Source organism: Drosophila novamexicana, unplaced genomic scaffold (assembly GCF_003285875.2).
Source record: "Drosophila novamexicana strain 15010-1031.04,08,12 unplaced genomic scaffold, DnovRS2.1 tig00000820-arrow-pilon, whole genome shotgun sequence".
In the NCBI taxonomy this organism is placed as follows: domain Eukaryota; kingdom Metazoa; phylum Arthropoda; class Insecta; order Diptera; family Drosophilidae; genus Drosophila; species Drosophila novamexicana.
In genome coordinates, this window is record NW_020824828.1 from 2,470,710 (window position 1) to 2,489,102 (window position 18,393).

At 42.2% G+C, this 18,393-nt stretch overlaps 1 protein-coding gene across 1 annotated transcript; it reads left to right on the forward strand.

The window, feature by feature from the left end:
• Positions 1 to 2,696: 2,696 nt before the first annotated feature.
• LOC115764400 lies at positions 2,697 to 3,416 on the forward strand. Its single transcript, XM_030707388.1, has 2 exons — positions 2,697 to 3,102; positions 3,167 to 3,416. Exons 1-2 carry the CDS (start codon positions 2,772 to 2,774, stop codon positions 3,196 to 3,198), a joined length of 363 nt encoding a protein of 120 aa, XP_030563248.1. The 5' UTR covers positions 2,697 to 2,771; the 3' UTR covers positions 3,199 to 3,416.
• Positions 3,417 to 18,393: the final 14,977 nt, after the last annotated feature.

Sequence of the window (18,393 nt, forward strand, 5' to 3'; positions counted from 1 at the left end):
AATGTAATTTCAATAATTTTATCTGGTGGTGCTCGCGCGCCAGCCGTGATTCGATTGGTAAGCGGTAAGCGGTCAGCGGTGACAGATCAAAGCCAACTTCTGCTGTTGCTCACCAGCCCCCACCTCCCGCTCTCTCTGCAACCCTCCTCTCTCGGAGCACAATTGAGCGTTGGGCGCGTCGGCAAAGATCACTGATCACCTGCTTGGGACAGTGGGACAGTTGGACAGTTGGACAGTTGGGCGGCGATTTGCCATTGCTTCTGCTCCAGATGTTTAGCTGCACTTTGGCGGCAACTGAGACGGCGATTGCTATCACACATACGCACACACTCTCTTGGTCACATTCAAAATGCAATCATCAACATCACAGTGAGCGTCATCAGACAATTCCCCAGCTCCTGCTGCGCCTCCCGCTTGATTGTCTCCGTTAAGGCTGCTCCTCGGAGCACTCTGCCAATTACTCGCCAGCATTGTTGACATGCCTTTTGCCATTTGCATCGTTTTCGTATTGATTTGTTTAAGTTCTGGCCAACAGCAGAGGCCAATCAGTGCAAATTTTGGCCCCCAAAAGCCCAAAAAAACAATTCAAACAAAAACAATATCAACAACAACAACAACAACAAAAACAAGAACAAAATTCACATTTTTCTCCCACGGGCAGCAGCGTGTGAATGAGAAAATCCATTCGACTCCACTCGAAGCGATTCGCTCGCAAGTTCAATGAGCTGATCGAGAAAATACGAGTATGTCAAAAATCTATCGAATCCGCCAAACGAACGACCGACGGGGACGGGTTTATTGGCTGATTGCCCGATTGCCCGATTGGTCGATTGCTCGATCGACTGACTGGTTGCATTCCGCGACGTCCTGTAGGTCAGTTATCGACCCAGTTTACGTGAGGATGTTCCCGCTGCTGTTTGGCTGGCATTTCCGAAAGCACGGCTTGTTCTTCGTTTTAGATTTTTATAAGTTCATCTAACATAATAGACTATCCCAGTTCGAAAACATCTTGTGTCGCATGTACTACCATTTTGTTATGTATAGTATTAAGATCTTATAAAGGCTAATTGTGTCTCATATGTCTCCTCTATTTCCACCAAAAAACTAAGGAAAATCAAATTTAATTTTAATAAGATTTCACAATTGCTTACTGAAATGTTTGAGCATAAAATAAAAACATAAAAACATATTAAGAAACCCAATCTTAACTCTATTAGACTTCACAAACTCTCGCTGAAACGACAAACGGGCCAGAGCAAACGAAAAAAATGTAAAATATTTTGTAATTAAATATATGAAGACTTTTAGATTCAATAACATTTTATTGAGATGCTTGGGCAAACAATTGTATACCTATTTGATTTGAGAAATTTTTGCAGTTCCAGTAAATCAGAAAAATAATAAAAAATGGATTTAACGAATTTACAAGTCGCAGCTAAAATGTTGAAGATAAACAGAAGAAAATAATGTTAAAATAATTTGGGTTTTCGAAATTTTCGAAAGAAATGTTTGAGCTTAAACGAGAGAAACAAGTATTTATAAAAATATAAACAAATTAAAAACTTGAACTTTATAAATACACGAACTGAAGTGCGGTTTATTCTGACTGACTATAATTTATTTAGACGGCATAATTAAAGTTAAAGTTGACAAACAATACAGAACTTCCTTTAAAAAATTATAATACAATTTTACAATTTGATTGTCATTTTCTGTATTTTCTTACGTTACAAGTTCACGTTTCCGGATGGGCCCGCCTGTTCAGCACTTCTTGCAGGGTATCGACTGATGAAATGATATATTATAATATTTTCTGGGTCAAATGCAAGGCCCAGTTTCATGGGCGACCCATCAATGGTCGACAATTTGAAGTTCAAGGTAGCCCATAAAACGGGCAACATTTAAAATTCGATCGGGATCGCCATGAGTTGGACATGCAAATGGAAATGGAAATTTGCCACGCCTGTTAAAAATTGTGTAGTTCGTATGCCGAAAAGACAAAAACTTTTTCCCACACCAATTGGCAATTGACTGGGCTAAACGAATAACTGGGCTATATCTGGTGCTCTGGTAGTGCGGGGCTCCCATTAGTACGGGGCGCAGTCGCATTTCATTTGGAATTCCATAAACGTTTCGGTTCAAACATAAAATAAATAAAAATCAGTACAATTCGAAGAGTTGTAGTCGTTGCCTTTGAGCTTTTGCGACAATCACTCACGTTGCCTGCCTGAATGCCTGGCCTGGCTGGCCTGGCCTGGCTCACCTGGCCTGGTCTGCCCGTGGCACAGCGGTTCCGTCTACGTCTCTGCCTCTGCCCCCCGTAGCCGGAGTCCGCTCGGTTAATGCCTCCTGCCTCAATCGGCAATGTCTTTGACGCTGTCGCTCGTTCGTTAAACGTTCTGCGTATTGAAATTAAATTTGTGTCGCTCGACACGATGACTTATTCAATTATTCGATAACACGTGATTGAATTATTGAAGTAACTCTTTGACTATTCGCCACTCGCGGCAGAGCCAAACTTCGTTTGTATCCTATAGAGCCAAGTCTTTGGCCTTTTGCACTCGATATGTTCACTTATAAATGTATTTTGTCAAAAATGTTATTTATATGAATTATTTCATAAAATCCTAGTCAGCCATGCTGCAAGTGTCATTTATCTTTACTTGAGCTGGATATGGGCAGTCGTTTCATTTCAGAAGTCAATTCGAGTTCAGTCGATTCGTTTCAAATTCAATAAAAAATAATAGAAGAGTTAGTTTTTGCTTCCGAAAATGGACAAAAATCCAAATAAACCATTTCGCGGCGTGCCAGTCAAGTCGTTTCTGAGCTCGAGCAGCTCGGAAGATGAAACCTCGGATGTGGAGCAGGAGAATGGCTCTCGTCGCAGTGGCATGCGATTCACTACCATTGAGGATTTCCTGGCCAGTCTGAACACCGCAACCACAGCCGTGTCCGCCCTGCAGGGTCTACAGACTCTCAGCGTGGAGAGCTACCAGAAGTCCATGCCGGGTGCCCAAGCCCAAGAGTCGTCCGGTGATACCGCACAGCAGCTAATGGCTGCCAACAAGGAGAATCAGGATAAAGAAATGAAAGAGGAAGATGGTTAGTAGCGAGACACGGCATTTGTTCCCCCAACTGGCCTCTATTAATGGAAACGTATTTACAGCTAAAGAGAAAGCAAAAAAAACATTCCAATAATTTAATATAATGGCAAACATGTAGCATCTGTTGGGTTAGAGGTTACCGAACAGCGCCAATTGCGATTCCAGATACTCAACAGCTTGTCTAGCTATACATATTTATAGACTCTTTACTGTTAAGAATCGTCTGTTAGACCTTCCATAAAACGAGGATCAGCAATATGCTGATCAAATAATAAAAGGGCATGGCAAAGCCTCCATATGCCAATTAACATATACGCTAAAAGAGTTGCACTGTTTTGAATGGTTAAGTGCTGCCCAATTGCCCATGTAATGCAGTGCTGCCACTTTTGCTAAGGGTATGAGATATGGAGAGAGAGAAGAAAATGTTATGGAAAAAGTTGTAGTGTTGCCTTTTTGCAAAGAAAAAGGAGAGGAAAGGTAGGGTTATTGCAATAGTCAGCGGAACTTTTAAAGTGCTGCCCAATCGGCACATTTTTATTGGTCAGCAAATATGGTGCTACCCATTCTGCCAAGGAAAAAGATGAAACTTAAAGCAAAAGAGATTCAGTACAGCTTCTTGCTAAGAGAAACGCACGAAAGAAATAGAAAGGTAAAAAAAGACGGTTATTTAAATAGTCGGCAATAAAGTGCTGCACATTTTTGTTATGCGGTGCTACCCAATCTGTTAAAATATGAAAAGCACAGAAGAGGGGAAAAAAGGGGAAATAAGAAGAGATAAGCATGGGTAAAGATATACAGGGATAGATTGGATACCTTAATGGTCCCTTAAAAGTAGGAAGTGCTGTTCGATTGGCACAAGCCCGATTGTAAGCCAGTGCTGCCCATTTGCTGGGCTATGCATCCGCCTTAAGTATGTGATTTTCCGTATTTTCAAAATCCAATCAGAAGTTGAGCAACATTCACTTTTCAAGCCAAAAGTTGAAAACTTTTTAATTTCCATATTCGAACTTGTAACTGTCAATTGCCAAGTTTGACAGCTCATTTTGCATAATTGTGCGGCGTTACGAGCCGCGCATACAAATTTATTATTGAACTGAATTTTTATGCTTTTATTTATGATTACCATTTACCACGGACCCCCGTCCAGAGTGGCTTGCCCCGCATTCAACCGACACCCGCCACCCAAGCGATTCGCTTCTGTGTGTCGGTCGTGTTCCATGGTGGGCCGGGCCGGGCGGGGCAGGGTGAGGCGGACTCTGGTTGGGTTGGGCGGCGTTTTAAGATCAAAAATGCTAATTGAGCTGTTTATCGATTTGTCAACAACAAAAGCAACAACAATCGAAATGACAGCCCACAAAAAACTCGAACAATGGCCACATTAACATTGTCGTGGATTGTTGCCGCAGTTGTTATTGTTTTTGTTGTTGCTGTTGCTGTTGTTCTTGTGTGTAACTTTTGGCGGCGATCCTGTTCCATTCAGCGCTCCCCTCGAACTTTTATTGACTATTAAAATTGTGTCAAAATGTGTTTGAAATTTTTTATTGTTAATTATTTGAGAAGCGCGCGTAATGGGGAACCAATCGAATATGCTGCCAACGCCAATGGCACACAATTTATCATGAAAAAAAAAAAAATACAACAATTGTGATACATTGATCAACAGTATAATGTTATTGTTTTAGTTACTGAGAGCTGCACGTTAGCTGTGAAAATTGACGAGCTTCTAGTTCAAATTAGATCGGGGTTAAGGCTTTTGCTGTTAAGTAGGGTACCATCGATCGCCCTATGGAGAGTATCGATTAAGATATGCCTCTGAATGAAACAAAGTTGATTTCTTCATCAGGAAGTTGTGATTTCTACTGAAATGATTATTGCGTAAATGATGTGCTTGTTTTGGGGAATTTGTATGAATTTCAGCTATTTATGAGCTCAAGATTTTTATAACCTTGTAGAGGGTGTTATAATGTCGTCATGAAATGTGTAACACATCGCCGACCCCGGACGGATCGGACTACTATATCAGGCAGCTGCCATAGGAACGGTCGGTAAAAAAGTTGGTTTTTCAAGATATTTTAACCAGATTCGGCATTAGTTCGCATACATGTGTAAAATATTCTCAACATCGGACCATTATATAATATAGCTGTCATTAGCTGCCAATTATGTTGCCAATATATGTGTCAAATCTTGTCAAGATCACACTACTATATCATATAGAACTAAAGGAAGAATTGGTAGAAATGTGAGTTTTTGTTTGTATTCTGCTTCCCAAGATAATTTCTTCAAACTCAGCAATTACAAACTTTAATATTCTCACATATCTAAGTATAAGGCTTCGATGTGCCGAAGATATACTAATCTTCTAGTTCGAATCAGGCAATCTTCTATTAGTACTAAGAACTAGGAAGTTAATTGAGAGTTTCAACAACTTCAACAACAATTTATGTGATCTCATCTATGCATTAGAATTGATATCAAATGAAATTCTGAGTTAAACATTTAATTATTTGAATACTAAGAATACTGAATGCGATCGACAACGAGCACAATTAATAGCTAAGCCCGAGCCCCGAGCCATGTTAATTCCACTCACACACTTCTAACCCGATTGGCAACCGCCCCACCTCGCCCCGCCTCCTGTGCAGCAGCAGCAGCAGCCGTCAAGAAGCAGCAAAGCGTGAAGGTAAAATGCCAAATGCCAAAATGAAATGAAATCAAAATCGAAAACTTTTAAATGAATAGACATGCAGATCGGACACGCCACAAGAATTCAACAAAAAAACCAAACCCCAGAAAAAATAAAACAGAGATTGCTCCAAGTAAGACGGGCAGGCAGCAGGCAGCAGCGGCAGCGTCGGCAGAATGGGGTACGGGGTGCGGGGTACGGGGTACGGGGAGGCCGCCTTAGCCAGTTGTGAGCCAAGTTTGAATAATGAGGCACTGGGGGTAAAAAACTGATTTACTACGTGGCCGGCCGGGTCCGGGGCCGGGGCAGGGGCCAGATCGCGAATGACTTTGAGGCGAGCTGACACACTGCGAGCGCGAGCAGCAGAACTCACTGACTGACATTTGATTATTGGCTTCCAATTTGTTGCAGATGTGTCTTGCGCGATGCTCCGCTCCGCTCCGCTCGGCTCTGCTTCTTACGTTTTTTTTTTGTGTTTTTTGCTTAGCGCAAATTGCGTGCCAGTCGCATTCGAAGCTGGAGCTGGGGCCGGGCTGCTGTTGAGGCCGCAATCACGGCGCGCAAATTTGCAAAATGTGGCCAACAACAACAACAACAACAACAACAACAGCAGCAGCCGCAACGAACAGAAGTCAAATTGTGGCCAACATGGAAATTAGTGGAGCTCGTCCATTTGGTTGCTGCCTGATCGAAGCAGCAGCAGCCGCAGCAGCCGTGATCTCGATATGGAACTTGTGGCGGCTGCAAATCGGCGGCAGGAAAGGAGTTATTAAAGTCAGACAGAGACAGCCAATGCTGCTAACTTTATAGAGAGAGAGAGAAAGAGAGAGAGAGAGATAGATAGATAGAGAGAGGGAGAGAAGGAGAGTAGAGACTGAGAGAGCGCCAGTGTCTTGGCTGTTTAATGAAGGCAGTTCGATCGATTTGGCTGGCTGCAAGTCGTGGCCGTGCCATGCCACCGCCTGTCAAGTCCGCAAGTCTCGACCAGTCCCCGGCACAATTTCAGTTGTTGTTGTTGTTACTGGCTGCTGCTGCTGCTGCTGCTGCTGTGGCAGCATTTTCGATCTGTCTGTCAGTCAGCTGCCATTTTTGCTTGGGCCACAGGTCCAAGTCCGCAGCCAACCAGCCCCAGGAACCAGGGGCCAAGCAGCCAACCAATTGATTGACATTGCCCACAACGCCCTTTTTATTTTGTATATTTCTTTCAGCTGACTGGGCGGGCCGCGGCCCATTGGCTGTGACTTTTGTGCGCAACTGTACCGGAAATGTGTAAAGCGCGCCATTCATGAGCTTCTTGTGAATTATGCTTGAACAACTACAAATTATACAACAATACTCGTAATTAATTAAGCCAAGCGCTAAAAGAGCCCAAAACCAGTCAACAGGCACTCAACCAGTTGCCAAGTTGCCAAGCTGCCAAGCTGCCCGGTTGCCCAGTTGCCCAGTTACCACTTCATTCAAGAAAAACAAAAACTGAACACTGAGAATGGCGACAAAAACACAGTTATCTCTGCTGGCTGACCAACAGGGGTACCAGGTGGTGGGGGGGGGGGGGGACTGGTGCCAGGGGGCAGCCATGTGCTTACCTCTGTACACATATGCGAGTGGCAATAACTGAAGACGGCCCCAAGACGACGACGAAAAAATAAGCCAAAAACAAAGACAAAGTCGTTGAGCGGTCAAAGCCGTGTAATTATGAAATTCAAAGAAATGAAGCATATTAAAAAATAATGTTATAGATATGTACACACACACACACACATGCGCGCGCGCATACATCATGCATGGTGTGTAAGTGTGTGTGTGCATTCGAGTGCTCATAACTAAATTAGCTGGTGCCCCATTGATGATGTCCAGCGACGAGCTGTTAGCTTTTATCAGTCGAGTATTTCGACTTTGTCATGAGATCTGCATACACTGGAAACAATTTGAAAAGTTGATTCTCTAACTTGATGATGTCCGTTTGGCTTGTGAACCAAAACTCTGCTTAAAGAATTGGTCTCTCGCTTTCATTTGATCGCCCAATAAAGATTGTTACCAGGTTTGGTCCCGTTTCACATCTACTCAGAAAGAGACGCCGAAGTTGAATACCCTTGTTGGCATATAGCTTAAATGTGTTTAAACACGAAAACTTTATCTTAGACCGATTCTTACTATATCATATAGCAATCCAAGTTTAGTTATAGGTAAAGGTAAAGGCAACAAGGCTTGAACAGAACCGGTTCGATCTCAGAATCATATTATATTTTCTGCTTATCACAAACCGCGACTTAAACTTAAGAACAGCTCAGCCGAAACCCGAACGAAACTATATTTATTTTCAAAAAACAAAATGAAAGACTTTTGAGTAGGACACAGCCCCAAAACTTTAAGGCCTCTTCCATTGCGTTTATCCTACCAAATTTGGCTAGACGATAGGCCTGGTTCATGAACCTAACATTAAGGAAGAATATCGGTTCAAACGAACCAGCTACAATTTATTGTCCGATAACATACATACAAAATTCACTTTTACGAGGGTTATAAAAATGTAAAGCTTCTATGAAATAGATTTTCTGTCAGTGTATTAGCTGAAGCGTTCAGTTTTCATTTTCCATAATGTTTCGTTTTCGTGTTTTATTTTTTTAATGAATGTTTTTTGCATTGTCAAATCGGTTGACAAATTGATACACAAAACTGCGATCTGCGAGTTTTGTGGGGCTGTCAATCGGTTCGTTTGAAGTTGACCGCCGCGGCCTGGACTTGAATTTCTAATTTGGAGCTGCTTGCAGTTGCCCCTAAATTGGAAGTGCTATAAAAAGCGAAATAACAACAATTAACAGCAAAACAAAAACAACAACTACAAAATACAACTTCAACTTCAACTGGACAATGCCATAATTTGATGGTCCGAGCATTTTCTCACCGTTTTCTGAGCGTTTTGGTGTTCGGCTGTTACCTTGTTTTACACTTTCCAGCGAATAGAGCTAAAACTTTAATAACACACATGTCAACACACAAGCCAACATATTTATAATCATTAGGATATGAGTTATGTCTTTATAAGCTCTTGCTGCTGCCCCATACACATATTTTACATGCAACTTATCTCCGCTTCTCGCTCCGCTCGTCATTTCTCTTCCCTTCTAGCAGCTGCTTCAGCGTATACTAATTGATCTTCTGATCAAAATTGAATCAGTTTTCTTCTATCCACTGTCAACGAGCTTTTCGTGTTGGGTTTTCCATTATATGATCTATCCATGCACAGTTATTAGTAATATCCATCTTAAAAATCTGATGAACTTAGTTTAGAAGTATTTGATCAACTGTCTAGTTTTGTATAGCTCTAAATTAAAGAAAACCCGTCTCAAACTTGTCAAATATAATGAGCTTTTTTCTAAAGTTTCTTATAAATATTTTTAGTAGTATAAGTTTATTCTCTCTCCTGCAATATTTGTATGTATTTGAAGTATTCTCAAGTACTTTTCATCAATAAATTCTTGCATATATTTAAATAGAATCTTAAGCAATTTAATTGTTTTTCACATTCCTATTTAACTATCCATCAAATGTAGTTGAGATCTCATGACTTCAATTGACTAATCATTTTTTGCTTTGAGCTAAATATTTTGCATTTTCCCAGGCCGGAACGCAGACTGAGCGCCGCAATCGCCGCATTTCTAATTAAATTCTCAACGTGTTTTTCTTTTATTTGTGTATATGCAATTTTTGATTGACATTTTACATTAAATGAACTGGCTGGAACTGAGAGAGGGCCGTCGGGGCCACAACCAGAACCAGAACCAGAACGAGAATTAGAACCAGCGACTCTTACTGAGACAGCGTCTGAACCAGAGCCATAGCCATAGCCGTAGCCGTAGCCGTGGCCAGAGTCAGAGTCAGAGCCAGTGCGGATCACAGAGCGTTGAAATTGATCAATTTCACATAATTTCAAGGCAAGTCGGCGCGGTAATGCAAATCCGACAGCTGCGCCTGCGCGTTAGAAGCGCTTAGAGATGCGCAGAATTAGAGATTGCGCGACGCACTCAAAGATACTCCTGGTCGTCGACGGTGTTGTCGGTGTTATCGGTGTTGGTGGGGGACGAGGCGGCGGTTTATGATTGACTACGACTGAATTGAGCTGCAGTGTGAGCCGTGGATGTACGCAGCTTGGCAAGTAGAGGAGGATTAGGGGGGGTATTCGCTGGGCATTCTTTGCGATGTGTGCCTGGTGGATATGTTTGCCCTGACGCTGCCATTCTCATCGCCATCCTCGAGTGCGTCCACATCCATCCGCACTGACAACTTGACGTGCTTTGGGCGCTTTAAACGTTTTGGATTTCGGTTTGGCCGCCGCCTTTTGCAGCTTGCAGCTCGCGTCGCGCCTCTCGCGGCTTTTAATTGCTCGCCGTCGTCTGCTGTATTTCTTCAGCTTCTTTCACAATTCTCATTGATCTTTTTCGAATGTACGCAACTGTCGGATTTCTGTGTGCTGTCAGTGGCTGTGGCTCCACAGCTCCACCACAGATCGGCTCCAGCTCCAGCTCCGGCTCCGGCTCCAACTCCCCAGCTCTGGCCTGGGATATGGCATGGCATATCTTTGATTTGCTAATTAACGGTTTGTCGGTTGAGTTTGACATTTGAACATGAGTTCTTGACATTGGCGCGCGGGAATTGGCTTTGACTTTGGCTTTGCTTTTCGTTTTTGGCTTTTAAATAATTTTCAGTTTCGAGCTGCTTAAAGCCAAAGCCCCCCAATCATTGATCCATAGCCAGGCAATTGCTAGGCCGAGTCCAGCCTCTTGGCAGCAGGTTGAATTTGGTTTGCCCAAAGGGTCGTTGGAATAAGGCCTATAGTAAGGGAGAAAGAGAAAGAGAGAGAGAGAGAGAAAAAGAGAGAAACAGGGAATGAGAGAGGGTTTTTTTTTATATATGTACGTATTATTTAAAATTGAAGCCTGTAGCCTCTAAGGCCTACATGAATTCATAAGAATCGCAGAGTAGAGCGATATTTCTTACTTTTGCAGCGGGAAGTAATTTTGGACTTCGGCTCATGTACATGCATACATATACACACACATGATATGCGTACAGACAGATTTTGACTAAATCGAAGATCAAACGTTAGAAATATATTTTCAGGACGCTAACCCAGCCCCAAAGCTACATTCGAATTTATCTAAAGAGTATTCCGTAGTCGCATTCACCCGATCTCATTGTTTCTGCTGAGCTTTGGGTTTTATCGAATTTCCAAATTAACGCTTTCTGAGAACTGTCTATGGATTGATTGAGAGCTATCGAAATCGAAGCTTATCGATGCGTGTCACTATCGATAGTTGCACAGCACTGGCAACGATGGTTACCGTTGGTTAATGTTGGAAAGCGGCTGTCAGAGCCTCTTCAGACAAATTCGTGAACAGCTCAGGCGATTAGAGGTCGTGTTGCATGTGTCCACGGCCTCGCCTGGTGCATACAATAATATTAATGATGATGTGGTGTTGATGTTAAGTGCAGTTTAATAAATGAATTGTCTCTCACTTGCAGCATGCGAAAAATGAGCTATGCAGTTGCCAGTTGCCAGTTGCCATTCGCCGGTTGCCCAGTGTCCGCGTTGTCCATTGCCCACGAGGCTGTGTCTAATTCATCAAGCGCTTGGTTCAGTGGGCTTTGGACCTGGGCCCGGTGCAACGGTGCAACGGTGCCACGGTGCAGCGGCCACTTCCTGCATTTGCATGTGCCAACTGTGAGCTGAGGAACTGAGGCCGGAGTCAATGCATTTCGGGTAATAGATGCTACGACTTTTTAGCGCATTTTTAACTACTTCATTTCGGGCTGTACACTGTCCGCGCTTCCATTTGCTGGCGGCACTGCGTGCAGCTGGCCATCTGTGGCCCGTTTGCGCACATTGGCCCCACTGTGCGGCTGGTGGCTGCTCATTTGTCTGGTGGTTTGCCGGCTCCTCAGCCAACCGCCCGCGGGCCTCAGTCCAGCCTCGCAGCAGTTGCTGGCAAGCCTATTTCTTACAACTTCTTCAAACAATTGCAACAACTGACGTATCATAAACAACAACTACAACTGCTACGGCAACAACAACAACAACAACAGCAACAACAACAACAACTTGTTGTCTGTTCGGGCGGTTGCTCTTGCACTTGGCTGCCCGGCGAACCTTTTGGCAAAGTATTTCGAATCTTGAGAGCAGTCGCGTCTAACAAGCCCAAGAAAAATGGGCCCAACGCCAACTTTTGGCTAAAGCGCAAACACATTAAAAATGCTTCTACTGCTGCATGTCAGTTGTTGTTGTTGTTGTTGCCGGATATACACTACCCTACACTGACAATGAAAGGTACTTTCCTCAATATGTCTGTTTTATATGTATTATTCAGATATATGTATACAAAAAAACTTCTCATAAGAGAACTGTGCCAGGCAAAAAAAGAAAATATGTTGATACGAAAGAACATTTAGATATTGCGAATTCACAAATATGCACTACAAATTTTTATAATTAAATTAACAAATATTTTTTTTATCGTTTAACGTTGATTTCAATGTTTCATGGTATAAAGTTATTATAATAAGTATAATAAAATAAGAAGGTTTAACAAAACTTTAAGAATTAAATAACGTATTATTAATAATAAATATTCGGATAATATATCACACGCAAAATACTAGAGTTTTTTTTATTATTTCCAATATTTGCTTAACGAATTTGACCTTTCGGATTGAAATTACCCAATTTTTTTTTTCAAAGAATAAACTAAGTTTTAAGTCGCAGAGCCAAAACCCAAACAGAATCGTTACATTTTCCAACTAAGTCTAAATAAAAAAGTTGATCGAGACTCAATTCCAAAACATAAACCTTAATTGGTATACTCTAATTTTGGATAGAGTTCAAATATATCCCGGAACTTCGCTATGAAAATACCTACATATTTTCAATATTACATTAAAAATAAAAGGCATTTTGCAAATATCCAAATCCAAATTTGAGCCAAAACCTGCGGTTTTGGGTGTGTAAAAAAGGCGAAAAGATTCGTTTGAAACGCAAATCGAACCAGCGATTTTTTTTTTAAGGTTTTCAGCCCTAAAATATATTATTTACGTGATTAATTATTACACAAAAAAAATAAAGTAACTAAAGAGAGGGAGGCCATCGACTCTATAGAACTATAAATATAAATATTATGGACGTTTAATAATTGGAAAATTTAAGCAAATTTTATTTTATATATTTGCTTTATGTTTGAAATTTGTGCATGATTCCAATCAATTATTCGCTTTTTTTATATGTATTTATTTATTTATTTATTTTTTATCCAGTTCGGGTATCCCAAGTTCGGCTTAGACAATTGAAGCTAGTCTTGCTTGTTGTTGCTGTGGCTCGAGGCCTCAAATGCACTTTGCAAAAAAGCATTTCCTCCAAACTTGTCCCGATTTTGGTGTGTGTTGCGCTGCGGGCCTTAGTGCGAAATAGCTGCAACAACAACAACAACTGCTGCAACAACAATTTCGCAGCTAGCTGCGCGATTTATCTTTGGGGGCTGGCAAGTTAATGTGGCAATTGTATGCTAAGCAGCAGTAGAAGAAGAAGCAGCGGCAGCAGTAAGCGGTGGAGGAGGAGTAGTAAGAGGAGGGGCAGGAGGAGTTGGAGCAGATGGAGGTGTAGCTGCTGGTTAAGGCTGCGTCCAACGGATTTCATGAATGAATTAGGCGGCGGGCAAAGTTTGGCGAGCATCGTCCGCTTCGACAAAAGGGCAACAACTCAATTTACAGTTGCCGGACGCGAATGCGGAATTCCATTGCCCACAGGGTGACCATTTCAGACGAAACAAAAAATAACAGAAAAATTATATATGAAGAAAAAAAATAAATAACAGCGCTCATCAGCTGCCAAATGCAGGTCCATGGGCGCAGGCCCCTGATCAGACCCCGCCCCCAAAAGTGAATGCATCTCATGGGTGTGATTTTAATTTCATACACAAATGAACGCAAATCATGGTGGTAGGCTGTGGGCAAATGGGGGTGGGGCTCCAACTGATGTGGCTTCCTGATGAAAACAAAAAAAAAATACAAATAAATTCAAGAGCAACGAGAAAATAGCAATAACTCCCACGAAGATTAATAACACAGACGCACACACACACACACACACACATACACACATACACATTCCCGCTAATAAATAAGCAAAAGGAAGAGCAACAAAAAATGCAAAGGAAATGAACAATAAGCGTAGAGCAGAAAAATGAAATTTATGCATTAAAAACCAAAGGAAAAAAAATACCAAAGAAGTGGGCGTGCGAATGGCCCATCAAAAGCGTGGCAAATAAAAGAAGCGATAAAGCAACAACAAGTACAACAACAAAGGCGAATACAAACTAGGCGCAGCTATTGGGCGGCGAATTGCTTGGGGAATTGCTCGCCAAAACAAGTGAGGCGAAGGCGCAGGCGAATTCGAATGTATTGCCAATGACTGAGGCAGCAGCAGAAGCGCGGCGAATTTTTGGCTAATCTATCGAGCGCAGATCAAACTTATTTAAACGTGAATTCTTCGGAGAACTCGATTTGTTTACTTTCTGAGCAGCTTTCTGAAATTTTGATGGAACTAGTTTGCAGCCACAAATGTTCAAGAACTACAACTTTGTAGCAGACACAGTAGAAGCTCTTCTAGACACAAATCTCTATAGGAAATCAAGGTTTCTTAAAATTCCAATTAAACTGGTCCTTGATTATGAGTTTATAGTATTGACTTCCTGAATACTTCTGAATGTTAAAATTCAAGCTGATCGCAGCCAAAAATATATAAGAACTACGATTTTGTAACAGACAGAGCTACTAGACACAGTTCTCTCTTAGGTATTTCCTAAGAGATTCTTAAAACTCTATTTGAATTGGTTCTGATTTTTAATTTAAAGTATAGACTTGAAAGTTTTCTGAATACCTTTGAGTATTGCACAAGATAGTAATGTGAGTGCTACCATGCAACTTGGTACTTCAAAGTAGTTTAAGCTGAACTAGTTTTAGATCGTAGCCACAAATATTCAAAAGCTTCCACTCAGAAGTTGAGAAAGCTTTTAGACACAAGTCTTAAAGCAGTAAGGGTATCCGAAAATGTCATAAAACTTTTTCTGGATCGGCCTAAATGGATTGAAAACATAAGCTTGAAAGTTCGCTGTGCTTTTAAATGAAGATTTCTCTATATTAAACCTGGTCTGCAGCAAAGTATGTTTAAACTGGTTCCAATCTAAGGACATATCTATCCAAAATTTTCTAAGCAAATCATTGTTTAGAAGCATTCTAAATGATTTGGTGAGCGATCAATCGCCTTAATGGACAAAACGCTGTGACTAGACAGCCTTAAGCTCGCAACTAGAACCACAAATTGAACTAGTTCTTCGGATGGCAACAACAAGCTCAGCCTGTAGTTATATGGACATAAATGCTTTGACTTTCAGGACGTCATGTTCTTAGGAAGGCATCTTACTAAACATCCTGTCTCAGCATGTCTCACTCATGGCTCTTATCACATTTTCTTCAACACACTTTTTTCTATATATACATAGATACATATATACATATGCATATAAGAGCAGCACACACACATACACACACACACACATCAAGGATCAATGGCACGTAGCAGCAGTAAAGTTATTAAAGCTATAAGATACAGCCAAGTGGTTGGGTGAACGCTTCTGCAATCCAATGCCCGCCCAGGCGTGCGTCCATATGCAAAATATACGAGTTTATGAGCATACGAGTGTGCAGGGCAAGCGGAGCAGGCGATACATTGACGCACCCTCCACGCGACTTTAAACCCATCAAACCATTAACAACAACAGCAACAACAACAACAACAACAACAACAACAACAATGGGAGTGAAACATAGCCGCCTCTGGCCAGAACAGGCTGGCATATGAGTACAAATTTGCGTATGAGTCAACAGCTATGACGGCTATCTTTCAACCACCGCCACCAGGACGAGCGCCACCCTAGTCCATGTCCCATGTGGAATTGGCACAGGTATGCATTTGCACCCCAGCGTCGAATTCTAACCGCCCACACTCCGATTCCGCACCCACCTCGCCAAGCCAGCAGCGTGATATGTATGGCAGGCAGCTCCAGCTTCAGCTTCAGCCTCATCCGCCTCCTGCTGAATCGTCCCCGTCTAGAGTTATAAATATATATGAGTTGGGCGCAGGACAAACGCTTTGCTTAAGAAAAATCGACATGGGGAACGTGTCGCAAACGTGTCACAAATTTGTCTAAAGAGACAAAAGACCAAAAAAAAAAACTAAAGAGAGAAGCAAAATAAAATACATCAAATAACGTTGCCTACTTTTTGGGATTACCCTAGGTAAGCCGCGCAGTCGAAATCCCTAAATGGGCGTTACGTAGGCTCTTGGCATTTGTCGCATGCTTGGATTAGTTTTTATTCCAAGTTGTTTTCGAGAACTCTGTGCAAAAGTTGACTTTGTGGGTAAATCTACAAGGCGTTAGCTTATAGAAAATAAGCTTATACATAATATTATTTAATATATGTATATGTGTGATTGTAAAATGAAAGATACTTCATCTGTATATATGTATTATTCTCAAATTTGGTGACTCTAGCTATTAAAACCAAAGAGATTTCCTCAAAAAAGACTACTTCGATATCGATTATTATCGATTGCTTGAAAACATACAATGTATCGATTATCGGAAACAAACTCATAGCCTGAGGAGAACCTACGTTCAATATTTTAAGTCTATAGCCCTCATAGGTTCCTTGCGTTTATACAGACGATCGGACTGATAGACAGACGGAAGGATAGGCGGACAGACAGATGGACATGGCTAGATCGTCTTGACTATTGACGCTGATCAAGAATATATATACTTTTTGAGTCGGACATGCGTTCTTCTGCCTTCTACATATGCTTGCACGCAACCTTTGTACCCTTTTTAGCCATTGCAAATGGGCAAAGTGTATCACAAAGAGAGACAACTTTTGAGTTTGTGTATTTATATTGAAAACTTTCCATAAGTACACATAGGAAGTATCTAGATATATGTGCACATAGTATGCATGCACAGAATTTCTGGCTGGAACTCCCCAGAGAAGTGAAGTGTCTTCTGCCGCGTTGCGTAGTACGGGAGTCAACCCTAACTCAGAGGCCAACCCCCGATACTAAACTACTGAAACACTTACATAAAAACATATATTGAAAATTTCAAAAATTTGTTGCTGCTGTAGTTGTTGTTGTTGAATATAAATATAAAATGAAATTAATGCGACCAGGTTGAGTTCGGGGAGTTGAATTCATGGCATGGCCCATGCATATAAAGTCGGGCTGCTGTTTGCTGGTGCCATCCGCACATTAACGCCCGTAACGTAATTAAACAAAAATAATGGGCTCAATAATCACACAAAACCGTAAAGTGCAGCAGCCCAGCGAGGCGGGCAGGCAGCCACCCAACCGCCCAACCGCCCAACCACCCAACCACCCGACTACCCAAGCAACCGATTCCCCAGCCTCCCGCCGCCTGCCAGGCCCATTTCCAATTTCAATTCCATTCAAAGCCCCATCCCCCTCCCAACCCGTAAGCCAGCCTAGGCGTCTAACCCTTTGCTTTTTTCGGAGTCTCTAATTATTTGTTACTATTTTGTTGTTGTTTTTTCTCGCACTTAACGCAACTGGCGGAAAAGATGCTCCTGCTCGAAACCCACTCACCAACCCTGCCACCCCCTCTGCCCAGTGTTTATTTACACACATGCAGATTTATGGCTCGCTCTCGGCTTCTGCTGAGGAGCTGGGCGTGTAGTGGGTCGGGCGGTGGGGTGGGGGGTATGTATCAAAAATCAATTAATGACAATAATTTTAAAATTAAAATTAAAACAATTCAGCGCTCGCCTCCAACATGTGTGAAATTTAATGACTCCGAAGATATTTATGGAAATAGGCGAGACTCTTCGTTTCGTCCTGCTCCCATTTGCCATGTTGTTGTTGCTGTCGTTGTTGCCGCCTTTTGCCATTTCGTTTGCAATTATCGAATATATTGCCCCGATCCCCTGCTGGCTGGTCCGTCTCGTGCCCGGCCCAGCTCTGGGCGCCTTTTGCCTCGCTTCGAACTCGAGCTGTAGCGCTTCTGGCTGTCGGCCGTGCTGGCGCTTGTGGCTGGGCACGAGAAGGGTTGGGAGGGGGGTATTTGAGTGCTCGAGGATGCCTTTTTGTTGTAATTAGATGAACAGCATCAGCAGCAGCAGCAGCAGCAGCGAAAGGGTTTAATTACATTTTGAATAGAAAATTTATGAAACAAGTTTTTCAGTTTCTGTTCGGTTCGGTTCGGTTTAGCTCGAGTCTATTGCGGGGCGTGCCATTATGGGCATGTGTGTTATATCACCCAACTGTCTCCCTCTAGTGTGTGTGCCTGTGTGTGCGTATGTGTGTGCTTTTGGGCATAATGGCTATGGGCCGCCATTGACTTTATGTGAATCAGACCACATAAAGTATGCGTGACCCCCGATTCCCGCAAAATGGCATTCAACTGAATAATTGACAAGCAGCCAAAACAGTTTTTTTACGTTTTAGTTTGTTATTGTGGTTGTTGCTGTTGTTTTTGTAGGTTGGCT

Bases quoted from the DNA above. Each gene is read 5' to 3' on its own strand.
- LOC115764400 (XM_030707388.1), top strand. From the start codon at position 2,772: ATGGACAAAAATCCAAATAAACCATTTCGCGGCGTGCCAGTCAAGTCG. The intron at 3,103-3,166 runs GTTAGTAGCGAG...ACGTATTTACAG, and splicing joins AGAAATGAAAGAGGAAGATG to CTAAAGAGAAAGCAAAAAAA.